The sequence below is a fragment of the Cynara cardunculus genome (genome assembly GCF_001531365.2).
Source record: "Cynara cardunculus var. scolymus isolate 2C chromosome LG 14, CcrdV1, whole genome shotgun sequence".
Taxonomy (NCBI): Eukaryota; Viridiplantae; Streptophyta; class Magnoliopsida; order Asterales; family Asteraceae; genus Cynara; species Cynara cardunculus.
The window spans coordinates 14,051,732-14,066,563 of NC_037541.1; the positions used below are offsets into that span (position 1 = coordinate 14,051,732).

The following is a 14,832-nucleotide window of genomic DNA, read 5'->3' on the forward strand; positions in this document are numbered from 1 at the left end:
CCACTGCTTGGGAGATTACGGTTAAATGTTCTATTTCACTTCCCAATGGGGGTTCTTTTCATACTTCTGAAGAATTCGCCATGATTTATGTATAATATCATGAAAAATGGATACAATTTTTTTTTTATATTTTCAGTACATGATTTAACCCGATTCAATATAAAAAGAGGTGCATATAACATTATTATATTTATTTTGGAACAAATACATCGTATTTTAATTATACTAAAATAATAAAAAGAAAATAAAAGATTACGTTATTTTCTTCAAATTCACGGCTGACAAAAGCAGATCGGTTGATTTCCCTTCAACTGCTCACAACTCTTCTCTCCCCCCCCGCCTCCTCGACACACACAAACACATAAGCAAATCCTACACACGATTCTCTGTTTCTTTGTTTCTCTTCTGAATTAGCTCCAAATTCTTGATTTTCCCGATTTGTCGGTGGAATGCTGTTCTTTTCCTAGATATATTTAGAGGTTTTCATTCTGAATTCCTGTTGCAGAATCCAAAATTGAATTGGGTTGATTTGGAATCGTTGTTTTCAATCTTTTTTCTGGTGTTTTCGCTCTTCGATTTCATATATTTAGGGTTTCTCTTGTTCTGGGCTAGCAATTTTTGTTGAATCGAGTTGCGGGATTCTTGGCGAATAAATTCAGTAATAATCCCCAATTTGAACGGTTTGATTCGGGGATTATAGGGTTTGTATGAATTGGGTTTATCTGATTGATCATCGGGGAACTCTTTTATTCAATCGATCTTGAATGGTCTGGGAATTTTCCGTTCGTTCCATCTGAATCTGTTCAGACGCCTTTTGTTTCATAGTAATCTCGAGGTTGGTGTGAAGTTAGGGTTTTCTTCTGAGCATGAAAAAGAGGTTTACGGGGAACATGCTTTGTTTCTAACTTACGACGATGATAAAACAGACGGTGAGATCCAAAATGCCGAACGTTAAACGCTGCAAACTAGAGGAGGTCGATAGCGAGGAAACTGAAGATGATTATGATATCGAATTTGTTTCAGGTTCTAATAACGAAAAAACTCGGTTTCTGGATTACGACAATGTTGTTAATTCTTGGCGAACTGGAGTTCCTTACATACCTGGTGCTTTGAAGTCAAAATTGGGTTCTATTCCACAACTGAAATCTTCGCGAGGTCGTGTCGCAGTTCGCCCATCGCGTTATACTGATTCAGTTGTGGGTTTATGGAAGAAAGAAGACGATAATGGTTTGTGTAGTGATGATAACAGAAGTTTGAAGAAACGCGGACGTCCGTATCCTGAAAGGGAACTGTTATCCAAGAAACAGAAGGTTGTAGAGAAGATGAAGAATGAAAAAAAGAAGGGTTTTTATGGACTTCAAGATTTTCTTACTGGTGATATTGTTTGGGCAAAATGCTCGAATCGGTTTCCAGCTTGGCCTGCTATTGTGATCGACCCACTACACGAAGCTCCTAATTCTGTATTGAGAGCTTGTGTTCCTGACACTCTTTGTGTGATGTTTTATGGGTATTCGAAGAGAGGTCAAAGGGTACTGTTTCTTTTCTTGATTTATTGAAATATTTGTGAAGATGGTTACGAAAATTTTTAGTTTTTTTTATATACGGGAAAAACAACTGTGAAAATGTCGTAATCTATGGGATAATTTGTGTTGTTTTGATGTTTAGGATTATGCGTGGGTGAAGGATGGGATGATGTTTCCTTTTTTAGAGTATCTGGAAAGGTATGTACTATTTTTTAAAGTATACATATAAAGAGAGAGCAAGGTTTAGGAAAAACCTAAAAAATAAAAAAATGAGGAACACCCTAATAATTGTTTATATGTACAATATGTACATGCATACAAGTAACTGAAGATGTTTTCTGGTTTTTCTGCACGTGTGTATGTAAAAATTACTTACAAACTACTTGTATGTATATGTGCACACCGTTTAGATGAATAGTTAATAGGGTGTTCTTCAACTTTTTGCGGTTTTCCTTTGAACCTGACCCTATGTGTGTGTGTATTATTATATATGTCAAATACTCTTAACACAATTATGATTGGTAACCCGAGGGCTGATAACTCTTTGGTATTTCAATGCTTATTGAATTGTGCCTATGAGCAATGTCTTTGAGGAACCAATAGAAGGTTTTTTAATCAATTTAATTTTTTGTTCAGCTTCCGGGGACAGACTCAATTATATGGCTGCAAGCCGGATGATTTTCGTAAAGCAATAGAAGAGGCATTCTTAGCAGAGAATGGCTATTTGAATTCACGCTATGCAGACAAGGAGGAATGTTCTGCTACACCCGATCTTGTTAATAACCCAATTGCAACTCTTCCGGATCAGCATCAGGAGAGTTGTCGCCGTAAGCAGGCAAGTTGTTGCTTGCATTTTTCTTCGATAATTCTTGAGTCATTTATATGAATTCTGTAGCTCTTGTTCATATCATTATTGGGTATGTTTGTGAAGTTATTTATGTTATTTTCGTGGATTTAGAGATTCGTGAATTGATCGATATATATTCTTTTGCAGAGTGCCTCTAATAAGAAGGAATCTCAACCGTGTGTCAGTTGCGGTTTGTTTTTTCCATTTAAAACAACGAAGAAATCCAAAGGAATAACCTCTCAACAGCAGGCTTTGTGTGAACATTGTTCAAAGGTTTATAACACTATATAACACACCTCATACCAGCTTTCTTCTTCTTTTGCCTTCATACTGTACTTAATTGCATACGTGCTTGCTGCAATTGCAGTTACGGAAATCAAAACAATACTGTGGCATTTGCCAGAAGATTTGGCATCATTCTGATGGTGGAGATTGGGTGAGATTATTAGCATATTCCGATGATTGCCTTCATTGTTTACTAATAATACGAAGTTTCTAACTTTTCGTTTTGTTTGGTTATCTTGTTTTGTCTAGATATGCTGTGATGGCTGTAATGTTTGGGTACATGCGGAATGCGCCAAAGTGTCTAGCAAAATTTTTAAGGTTTTTTATTTGATTTTTATAATGATCTTTTTGTTCGTATAATCGTATCTTTATCTGACATAATTATATTCACTCAAAGGACCTGGAGAAGATCGATTATTACTGCCCAGAATGCAAAGGTGAATCTACTGTTGAGCAACCTGTTGTAGATAATAAGGAACCAAAACTCAGGTATCAATTTGTTCATAAGGGTATTCGCTTTCTCATTATTTTATATTTGATGAGGTCATATATGTTCATCAGGTCTACAGAGAGTAGCGACCGGAGTGTGTTGCCTGACAATATAAGCGTCATTTGTACTGGAATGGAAGGGGTTTATTATCCAAAACTTCATCTGTAAGACCAAATTCTTTCTGATAAGACCCACATGTTCAATTTACTCTGATGCTTGGTTTTCGTTATACGCTACGTATACTTTGAATTAATATAAACTTATCTTTATTTCGTTTTCTCTTAGTGTCGAATGCAAATGTGGTTCATGTGGAACAAGAAAGCAAACTCTCGGTGAATGGGAGCGCCATACTGGTTCCCGAGCGAAGAAGTGGAAGGTCAGCATTAAAGTGAAAGGTTCAATGGTCACACTGGAGAAAATGGTTCGTATAATAACACTCTCGTCTTTGTTAAAATTGTTTTGCTAGTCACGGGTCTTCACAAAAACCACTTGAATATCCCTTGGGTAGAGGCAAGATCTGCATACATCCACCCTGCCCCTACTTTTGTGTGGGATATAATGGGTCTGTTTGGTTTGGTTTATCCGTACTTGCCATTAAGAATGCTTAAAAGCCATTTGGTTGATTAACGTTTGATCATATAATTTGCCGCAACATGCATTTGGTTCATCTCTTGGTTTTAAGTTTGATATTCCATCTTCGAAGTGAATAGAAGGCAACGTCATTGATATCCTAACAAAACAACTAACGATTAGTTATATATGCATAATAAGGAGGAGGTTCAAGGGAAACCCCCCAAAAGAATGAAGAACTGATTAACACCCTAATAACCGTTTACTTCTAAGGTATGCACATGTGTTTAAAGTAATTGAAGATATTTCATTGTTTCTATGCACGGGTGCATGTTATGCACATGTGCATACTGCACAGATGAATGATTACTAGGGTGCTTTTTAGTTTTTCGTTTTTTTGCCGTTTTCCTTTTAGACCCTGCATGACAATATCTATTTTATGTTTTCAAAAAGAAAATAGTAGAAACTACCATCACATTTTGATTCATTAGTTTTCTTGGGGGTTCTCATGAAGGGCATGATGATGGAATCTCTCTTTGTTGATTACTATACTCTGATGTTTTCATATACTTCTGATGTTACAGCTTTCAGAGTATAATGGTAATAGTGTTACAGCTGCTGTAACCCTACATTTGGATGAAAAGCAGTTGCATTCATTTCTTCAAGGTAATCATAATGTTTGCCGTGTTCTTTATTTTGTTATTGTCTTTTATTTGCATATCGATGCTTGTTTGGAAGCTGAAAGTCAACTCTTTAAAAAGCTATTATCTTTTCCACAACTACAGAAAAGTACGAGCCCGTTCATGCAAAGTGGACAACCGAACGATGTGCTATTTGTAGATGGGATGAGGACTATGATGTCAACAAAATTATCATCTGCAACAGGTTTTTCCTAAAGTCTATAACTTTATACATCAAAATGCAACAAAGTCTCAAAATTCTCTATTTTGTACCCATTTTGATCGATAACCCACTTATTTTGTAACATTTGAGACATGAATACCGTTGTACGGAAGGTTTACTAAAGGGTTGTGGTGAAGTAGATGATAACTTGACATCCATGTCATCATATGGTACAAGATTTACCCGTCAAGGGTTGGGTTTAGGGGAAAACCACAAAAAATAACTGATGAACACCTTGGTAACCCTTCATTTGGACGATATGCACATGTGCATACAGGTAATTTGTAAGCAATTCCTCCGGCATGCACATGCGCATAACATGCACACGTGCATGAAAACCTAGAAACAACTTCAATTACTTGGATACACATAGGCATATCGTCTAGATGAAAGGTTACTAGAGTGTTTCTCAATTTTTCATTTTTTTTGCGAGTTTTCTCCTGAACCTCCCTCTACCTGTCAATATGGGTAAAAATAGGAAAATCTGAAACTCTGGTACATTGATTGAGACATAGAATCTTTTGTTACACTGAATAGGAACTAAGGCAAACTTTGTGATGGCACCAAACATAACTAATTTAAGTATAGTAATCTGAATCTTCTTGTCGCATGGCTCAGATGTCAAATAGCCGTTCATCAAGAATGCTATGGCGTGAGAGATATCCATGATTTCACATCTTGGGTTTGCAGAGCATGTGAAACGCACGAGGTTGAGAGAGAGTGTTGTCTTTGCCCTATTAAAGGTATATTGTTTACTTTTCATTCGTTGACTTGGATTTTTGGGATCGTTATTTTGGAATGTTCTTGTTTCATGTTGTATTATGTTATAACAGGTGGTGCTTTGAAGCCAACCGATATCGACAATTTGTGGGTTCATGTCATCTGTGCGTGGTTTCGGCCCGAGGTTGCTTTCGTAAGTGATGAAAAAATGGAGCCTGCAACCGGACTTCTTCGGATTCCACCTGATTCTTTTGTCAAGGTAGGAACTTTATCAGTGAAATGGTAGGACAAAAAACCAAACCGAACTAAATGGGCCTGATATTCCCATCGGGAGGTGGGTGGGGGTGGGGGGGTAGACAGACCTGACCTCTGACCCAAAGAGTAGAGCAGTTGTTTCTGTAAAAACCCGGCTTGTGAAAAGTGTGCGAAAAATGCAAAAGTAGAAAATAAGAATATTTGAAAAAGGACTTGAAACATGGGACTAATAAGCTAAATTATGAGAAAAGAGTTAGAAGTAAGCAATATAGGACGATGGATGATATAACTAAACTTTATGGGGTAGGTCTCGTCAGTTCCTAAAATTGATTAGGAACTGAGGGCTGCCCACAGCGGGACACATGGCATATTCATCGGGAATATGGATGGTTATTCATCATGAATGTTGTAACATATTCATCATAATAAGTTTCCGATATTCATCACGAATGTGTTATTCATGATGAATATTCATTCTAAAGAGGGACACGTGGGCGCTGTGGGTGGTTCCCCATGTTCCTAATAAATTTTTGGGTTTCCTAACGGAACTTCCCTCAAACTTTATAATCTAATTGTGCTCTTTTTTGTTGTATATCAGGCATGCGTCATCTGCAAACAGGTTCATGGTTCTTGCATACAATGTTGCAAGTGCGCCACTCATTTTCATGCAATGTGTGCTTCAAGGGCGGGGTACTGTGTGGAGGTGTGTTTCCTCACTTTCCTCAAGGAATCTTCTTGAAAGTATCAAATATTAGCTTCCTTTCCGGATATCCCATGAAAATTGCGACACTACATTATTTCGGAAAGTTTCATGTTAAAATGACTTATTTGCCCTTTTTATCATATCTGCCAACTTGAACGTCTTGTTTGTCTCACCCTTTACTTCCTGCACATATTCAGTTGCATTCAACGGAGAAGGATGGGATATATAACACAAAATGGACTCCATACTGTGCTGTCCACAGGTAACGCCATATTTCCGACACTGACATTTTTTGGCGTTTTATGCAATCTTTTTTTTTTATCGTTATATTTCTCCGCAAACTCTATTTGTGATCATCCATAGGGGCCATATTTCAGGAAGTGTTGCTAAGATTCCATGACATAATTTTCTTGATTTTTTGATGCAGAACTCCAGCAGATAATGGGATTGTCATCAGGACGTCTTCCGAGGTTTTTTGTGCAAAGAGGTTGCTTGAAAAGCAGCATCAGAAACAGAGTTTTAGGGGTTCAAGGCTCGTATTGTGTGCCAAAATGGAACACTCGGATTCATCAATAGCGGAGAACAATGAACCCGAATCACCCTCTGCGGCCAGGTGTCGCATCTACAGAAGATCAAGTACCAAGGTAGATCACCGTAAACGCACAATTTTCTTATAGGGAAATTGACCAAACAAGCCATTTTGGACTAACGTCTTCATTATTTTGCCAAACTTTTTTCAGTTTGACCAAAATAGCCAAGATTCCGCAGGTGCCCCTTTCACAACTTGCGAAATGTACTTTTTCTAAATTAAATATGATTCTGGTGGGGCCGGCTTCCGAAATTGGCATGACGGCTTGAGAAATGACCTACCAAAATCATATTTTATTCATGAAAATACATTTTGCAAGTTGCGGAAGAGGCACTTGTGAAATCTTGCTATTTTGGTTCAAACATGAAAACATTGGCTAAAAAGTGAAGATGTTCGTCTACAATGGCTAATCTGGTCAATTTATCTTTCTTATACCATCATTTTCGGATTGTACTTGCAGTTGCACCATTTTCGTGTAGCACTCACTTATTAGCTATTTTTCTATTTGCAGAATGGTGTAAAGGAGGCATTGTTCCATCGGTTAATGAGGCCAATCCGGCATTCCATAGATGCAATAGATTGCTTAAACTCCCACAGGGTAAAATTTCAATGCTCAAAACTTCATGTCTTTTTAAATACTTCTTTTTGTTTCAAAGAAGTCAACTTTATGGTTTTTATTCCTCTCAAAACAGTCCTGTTTGACAAGTTTAACTTTATGATAAATTTGATGTTCCTAAATTGCCCTTGATTCTGAAAGATGGGATGAAGAGTCATTATTTAATTGTATTTAAGTAATGTGAAATGTCAAAAATGTCCTCAAATTCTGTTCGAGATTTTAAAATGGACTAGTTCTTGTGATAAATTACATGTGGTGATTTTTATTTTGTTTTCAAAATAACTCTTTACTTGCAAAAAACTTGATTTTTGAGAATTCCCGGTTATATTCTTACCGTCATTGGAAAATATTTACCAAGTAGTTGGTAAAATGGGAATTTCCGTAAAAATTATTGGCGAAAATGTTCACTCAGTGTAATTATAGTTTTTTCTTGTTTTGGGGATTTTTGCGATTTTGAAACCAAGTGCCTAGTACAATGGTTACAAAAGTCAAATCACTCGTTCTCTATGGATAATTTCGTGTGACGACTAGTTAATGATTAAGCTTGTGTGTTAACTGCAGGTAGTTCAAGATTTGAATAATTTCTCCACATTCAAAGAAAGGCTTGCCTGTTTGCAGGTATACCTTCTCCTTGATCAAATAGTCAATCATTATTTTGCGACTCCTTTTTATATATATATATATATATATATATATATAGGGTTGGGTTACGGTGAGAAGGGAAGTTATGGTGAGACGCGTAAGAAGAGACCTTCACCTTTGGATTAATCCTAATTGAATGTCAACACTAATGAGGTGCACTGTGATGTACCGGATCAACTCCCTTCTAAAGTGCAATTCATGGGTAGGCATGAGATTAAAAGTGGTCAAGGGTTCAGATGTCTTCTTACGCTTCTCGCTTTAACTCCTCACATGATCCTTTGCGTATATATATAGACGAAGTATTGTGTGAGAATAGGAGTTAAGGTGAGAAGCATAATAAGGGATCTGGACCCTAGGTCAGTTTTAATCTCATCCCCACCCCAGAATTGCGCTTCTCATGGGAATTGATCCGGTGCATCTCATTAGGGTTGATCTTCAATTAGGATTTATCCAAGGGTGGAGATCCCTTCTTACCTTTTGTGCCATAACTTCCATTCTCACCGGAACCCAACCCTATATATGTATTCACAAATGGGCAAATTCTAAAATTGATAGGACCCCGGCAACCGCCCACAACGCGACATGTGACATGTTCATAAGGATTATGGATGTGCTGATTTATCATAAATGCGTGATTCATAATAAATAACACATCCATATTCATCATGAATATGTTGTTCATGATGATATTCATCCTGAAGGGGGACACATGGCGTGTTGTGGGTGGTTTCCGGGTTCCCAATCGGCATTCATCTTGAACGGAACTTTCCTCTCTTTCTCTATATATATCTATATCTCTCTCTCTATATATATGTGCGTGTGTACATATATATAGATTTGGGACTCTTATAGTGTTCTTATTGATCTGTTTTAATCCAGAGGACAGAGAAGCATCGTGTTTGTTTTGGTAAATCCGCAATACATGGATGGGGCCTTTTTGCACGGCGGAATATTCAAGAAGGAGAAATGGTACTTGTGTTGATCCTTAGTTCATATGAAAAATACTCCGAAATAGAGAAATCCCGTTTTCTTTCTTCTTTGTGGTTCTTTACTTAGGCATAGTGTTAATATGAAAGTAGATTTAAAAGCATTGGCAAGTATTTACTAGTCACTATGATTATATTAAAGAACTAAAAATATTTAAACTTTTTAGGACGGAGGAAATTTCGACGAGTCATATTTACTGTTTTTTATTATATTTCCTCCTACAGAATATGAAATTTTTAATTGTTATTATTTGATGGATGCTTTCATATGCTATTATTTGATGGATGCTTTCATATGCCTCTGCAGGTGCTTGAATATCGTGGTGAGCAAGTGAGGCGCAGTGTTGCAGATTTGAGGGAGGTACACTATCGGTCTGAAGGCAAGGATTGCTATGTGAGTCAATTCTTTCTGATTTTTCCTTCTTGCCAATAGATTAATTTAAATGTCGTGAATAATTATACCAAATCTTGAGGGCCAACTCTACTGACCAATAAAGGCTAGGCCTTGGGGCTCTAGTTTGAGTCTCCTTAGGGTCACCGGGGATTTACCTGGTTGTTTTCTTCATGGTCTTATGGAATTAGTCGAGGTGCGTGCAAGTTGGTCCTGACACCCACGATTACCGCAAAAAAAGAGTTCATGAGCCATCCTTTGTTAAATCTTGGCAAGCCTGATGTCCAAGCGTAGCTCGGGCTTGGGCTTGGCAACTTGACAAGCCTATCAAACCTATGAGATGGTTACTAAGGATTCATATTTACTTTTACATACATTAACCCATGATAAAAGTTGATTGAAGGCTTGAGCTTATATGACCCTCCGGGAGTCCATAGGAAACGGACCTATACAAGCCTATCTAAGCCAAAGCTCGAGTTTTTAGAAATTTAAACCCAAAATTTTTAGTTGTCAAATCTCATCAAACAAATAAAGGCTAGGACTTGCGGCTCCTCTTCATAGGTCACCAGTTTGAATCTCTTCAGGCCACTAGGGATTTTCTTGATTGTTATCTTCAGGACCCATGGGATTAGTAGAGGTGTGCACAAGCTGGCTCGGACACCCATGTTAACCCAAAAATAAATCTTAGCACACTACAAGTTGAGTCCGAGTTGACCCATTTTTTCGTGAACCTAAAAAGCTCGGGCATGGCTAGGCTCAAATGCATATATTTCGTCATTATTACATATAAACACTTGCAAATTCTAATTTTCATGGGATAGAGGTGATTTTGTTTTGACTGAAACTATTACTTTTTTGCAGCTTTTTAAGGTCAGTGATGACATTGTAATTGATGCCACCGATAAAGGAAATATTGCGCGATTGATCAATCATTCGGTATGTTTGCTACCCCGAGTGCATATTGTTTTCAAGAGAGAAACACACACTCTCAATAAATAGAGTAAATTACATTCCTGTTTCCTGTGTAATGTTTGCATTTTGTTACGCTTTGGGTCCCTCTGACTAACTCTGTTAATCTTTGACCGTTAAACGAGGGGCATTTTGGTCTTTTTACCCATTCATAGTTATTCTAATGCTTCCCATTCAAAATCAAAGCCCCACAAAAATGATGTTATTGTAAATATATGTAGTGGTTACATGTTTTTGTGTTGCTTTATAACGTAACCAAGTGGTGGTTTTTGGTTGCAGTGCTTTCCGAATTGCTATGCTAGAATTTTGAGTATGGGTGCAGATGAGAGTCGAATAGTTCTTATAGCGAAGACCAATGTCTCTGCTGGCGATGAGTTAACGTATGTCTTCCTCAATATCACTCCAACTCAGGGTTCATTCGTTTAGCCCATATTTTGTTTCTCGTTGCTTTTTATGGGCCATATTTTTTTATTTTTCCCGAGCAAATGAAAGAAATGAAATGGGCGAAACGAATGGACCCTTAAAGTTACTTATGTTAAGGGTATTCTTATGTCACCAAAAGGTCATGGGTTTCGCTTAGCTCTTTTTCTTTGTCTCTCATCTCCGTTCGTGGGTAAAAACAAATCAACTAACCCGGTATATATATATATATATATATATATATACATACCACACAGAGGTAGGATCTGGGGTTAGGATGTATGCAGATTTTGCCTTTGTCCCAAAGGGTAAAAAGGTCGTTGTAACGAAGATCACTATTTGGGTGCGTTTGGTATATGGGATAGAATGAGACAGGATTGAACAAAAAATTGTTCCATGTTTGACGTGACAAGTAGTCCGGGCCAGGTAGGACAAAAATACAGTTCTTTTAGGTGGAACAAAAATCAGGAAGATGTGGACAAGATAGGTAAATTACTAAACTACCCCTTTCATATTATAACCTTTCACAATTCTTTCACCCGTCTATCTCACCTTTGTCAGACCAGTCCCTTCTTGTCCTCTTCAGCTTTGCTTGCATACTATACGCACACTCTACAGGTCTTTTATGACTCTTCTATACCTTAATTTTCTTCTATCCAATCCATGTTTGGTGCGACAACTAGTCTGGGACCGGACATGACTGAGTGGGACAAAAATACAGTTATTTTAGGTGGAACAAAATCAAGAAAATATGGATAAGATAGGTAAATTACTAAACTACCCATGTCTAATTGTTATCTTTCACAAATTTTCACCTAGACTACCTCATTTTTTTGTTTAGTCTAGTCTTGTCTGCATACCAAACGCACTCTGTAAGTCTTTATATGACCAAATGGTCATGGGTTCGTGTCAACTAGTACACCCCTATCATCTTTCTCTCTCTTAATTCTGAAATTTTTGGTTTACAGGTATGACTACAAATTTGATCAAGATGAGCAGGATGAACTCAAAGTCCCTTGCTTATGTAGAGCTCCCAATTGTCGAAATTTCATGAATTAGTTTATATACCAACAAAATATGACCCTTTTTATACAACACCCTCCTCGCGAGGCTTCAGAAAGATGAACAAACGAACTAAATTACGGTGGTTATACATCGGAAGAGAGCGAAAACGATCCTCTAGAGGCATTAGAAGAACAACTTACAAGTGTTATTTTGCATGTAAATCTAACATCTTTCTTTCTTGCTTTCCTTTTTTACTTTAAAGTTTATATGTAATTCTTTCAAGTACAATTACAAGGGTCGTAAGTTTAATAATTAAAATGAAATTTGTAGTAATGATTTCAGTTGATTAGAGTAAGTTACCCTTTTAGTCTATGTGGTTTGTTAGGTTTTGTTCTCTTAGAAGGTCAGGGGTTCTAATCTCATCAAAGGCGAGGTATGTTTATAAGTTTATTTGTTGCATTTGTCGTATCTATATTATATTATAAAGCATTTGACAAAAACTCTTAAAAATAAATTTCTATGCATAAAGTATGGTTTATTGATGCATATTATTTAAAATTCAAGATCATAAGTAAATTGTACGTAGTTATAATTTATTAAAGCTTTATTTTTTAATGTGTGTAATTAACTATAGATAAACATAATCAAATACGAGATAAAAATCTCATTTTGAATATAAAAAATCTAAAATATAACTAGGATAATCATTATTTATAACAAAATACTTAAATATTATCTTTATAAATATTATATTATTAAACGATAAACAAATTATTCGTTATTAAATCTAAATTAAATTATAAATAAAATACTAAATTAAAGAAATTACACAAAAAAAAACTAGAAATTTAAATAGTAAAAATTTGATACTAATTTTGATACATCTTTTTCCAATTTTTTTTGATATATTTAAATTTATATTTTATTTAAAGTTAAAAATATTATCGTTTTCTCAAAACCATTAAAAACCGTATTATATCGATATAAATGGATAATAAAACGAACCATTAAAATTGAGATATATTTCGCTATATTATGTGAACACCCTTCAAGTAAATATTATATATTTAAAATCTATTTTTGTTCTTGTGCTGATAAAATTACGAGTTTCATCTATACAACTTACAATTCATTGTTATTTTCGTCTTAATGATTTACAATTTATTGTAAAAACAGTTTAGAATTGTTGAAACAGATGTATAATGTTCGAAATTCTGTTGTTTGAAAATAAGTACAATATTTTAAATTATTATCTTACACATTTATTAGTAAAAATATAACTTATATTATTAAGGGTAAAATAGACAATTACTAATATTCAACCATTTATCAGTTTTAAAGCAAACAATTTTATAGCGTCTCTAATTGAGGTTTTTATAAGAATTTTTTTTATCTCCAACTCATCATACTAAAAACTATCTTAAAAGTCCATAATGGTAATTCTTATAAGAACGTCTTTTTTGTGGGTCTCGTTAATTCTTTCAACATTAATAATTTTTAATAACCACATGGGTGATGCTTGATTGGTTTGAGCTTGCCTCCAAAGGTCAAAAGTACCAGGAGGTCCCATGTTCAAATCCAAGGAGAAATAATAATCCTCTTATGGCCACGGAGGTTCAAATGCTATGACTCCGGACTATCTGCAAAGCAGGTGGTCACACTGGGATTAGTCGGCTTGCATAACGGGTTAGATATCTAGGTTAATAAAAAAAATGCCACTTCTTACAAACTTTATGGTAAAAACCAAAGTACTTGTTCAAGCACTTAAAAAGACATGAGGTAAAAGAACCTCTCTTGGTAGGTTTTACAAGCCATTTTTTACTTTTTTGCTAATAAAAACCTTGCATTGGAGATGCTCTTAATTATTCTGTTTTTAAACTTCAACACCACCTCTTATCAATTAAAAATAAAATAAGACTTCAAACTTTAGTAACTATTAGAAACAAACAACACGTTAGGTTTCGAAAATTGAATGTTTTGAAAATTAGTTTCCAAAAGAAAAAGACAAATTGTATTCAAATATAACAAAATTTATCTTAGTTTTTATTCGGTATAATATAAAATATTTTTTCTCGACCAATGTAACAAAATTTCAAACCTTGTATCTGATATAACTTTTTCAAATTTTTTTTTTTATCGATGTTGACCGGTAAATTGTTAATATTATAACATTTGATGACGTTGACGTAAATACATATTTATTATCATAAACTTTTTTTAACCTTTCGTAAACAAATTTATACATAATCAAATGTTATAAGATAGAAAATTTTAAAATCTCACTGTAAAGTCTAGTGGTAAAGGCTTGGGCATGGCATAGTCATGAACCCGAGTTCGAGCCCTGGGATGGTAGTGTCGGCGACATTTAAGTAGGGCCATGTTTAGCCTCCAAATTTGCCGGGATTAGTCGGGCTTTGGCCCGGACACCCTTACAAAAAAAAAAAGAAAAAAAATATCTTCATAAGCTAAACCAAACTCATTTTCCCTTTAAAAAATTAACGTATGACTTGGGATCACATAAGACCAGTCTGTTTTCATGAGATCCGTGATATCACATTTTTATAGTTGAAACTTCATAACAAAATGCTATGAACTGTGTTTTTGCTATGACATTTTTTTACTTGAAAACATGTTTGAAGTGTAAAAAAGTAGTCAAATGGTGTTACTTAAACCCATAAACTTTAGTTTGAGCAAATTTGTAGTTAAATTATTCTGTTTCTGTGAAAAGATCCTTTCGTTTCTGTTCAATGTTGATCAATATTGGTTTGTTTAACGGATTCATACAGAAGTAGTGTACGTCGTTTCAGTTGATGTGAAATCTTCCCGCCTTACTATATATATAAGTGAAAGCCATATCCAATTCAAAAACCTCATTTGAAGATTTTGATTTCAAATTCAATTTCAGCTTCAACAGCAAC

The 14,832-nt window shown here is 35.5% G+C and overlaps 1 protein-coding gene across 2 annotated transcripts; it reads left to right on the forward strand.

Annotated features, from left to right (window-relative positions):
• The first annotated feature begins 349 nt into the window (after positions 1-349).
• Positions 350-12,217, forward strand: LOC112526659 (histone-lysine N-methyltransferase ATX3). 2 transcript variants are annotated; one of them, XM_025137037.1, is made up of 23 exons: positions 350-1,529; positions 1,666-1,721; positions 2,160-2,358; positions 2,518-2,643; positions 2,738-2,806; positions 2,905-2,973; positions 3,053-3,144; positions 3,217-3,309; positions 3,431-3,566; positions 4,300-4,381; positions 4,501-4,600; positions 5,237-5,361; positions 5,452-5,597; positions 6,192-6,296; positions 6,494-6,558; positions 6,724-6,940; positions 7,397-7,483; positions 8,063-8,119; positions 9,023-9,112; positions 9,437-9,523; positions 10,382-10,456; positions 10,769-10,869; positions 11,878-12,217. In XM_025137037.1, exons 1-23 carry the CDS (start codon positions 915-917, stop codon positions 11,966-11,968), a joined length of 2,883 nt encoding a protein of 960 aa, XP_024992805.1. In that variant the 5' UTR covers positions 350-914; the 3' UTR covers positions 11,969-12,217. The 2 variants fall into 2 exon arrangements, with proteins under 2 accessions (XP_024992805.1, XP_024992803.1); XM_025137035.1 differs by having other exon boundaries at positions 3,053-3,309.
• The last annotated feature ends 2,615 nt before the right edge of the window (positions 12,218-14,832 follow it).

Bases quoted from the DNA above. Each gene is read 5' to 3' on its own strand.
- LOC112526659 (XM_025137035.1), top strand. From the start codon at position 915: ATGATAAAACAGACGGTGAGATCCAAAATGCCGAACGTTAAACGCTGC. The intron at 3,567-4,299 runs GTTCGTATAATA...CTGATGTTACAG, and splicing joins TGGTCACACTGGAGAAAATG to CTTTCAGAGTATAATGGTAA. The intron at 8,120-9,022 runs GTATACCTTCTC...GTTTTAATCCAG, and splicing joins AAAGGCTTGCCTGTTTGCAG to AGGACAGAGAAGCATCGTGT.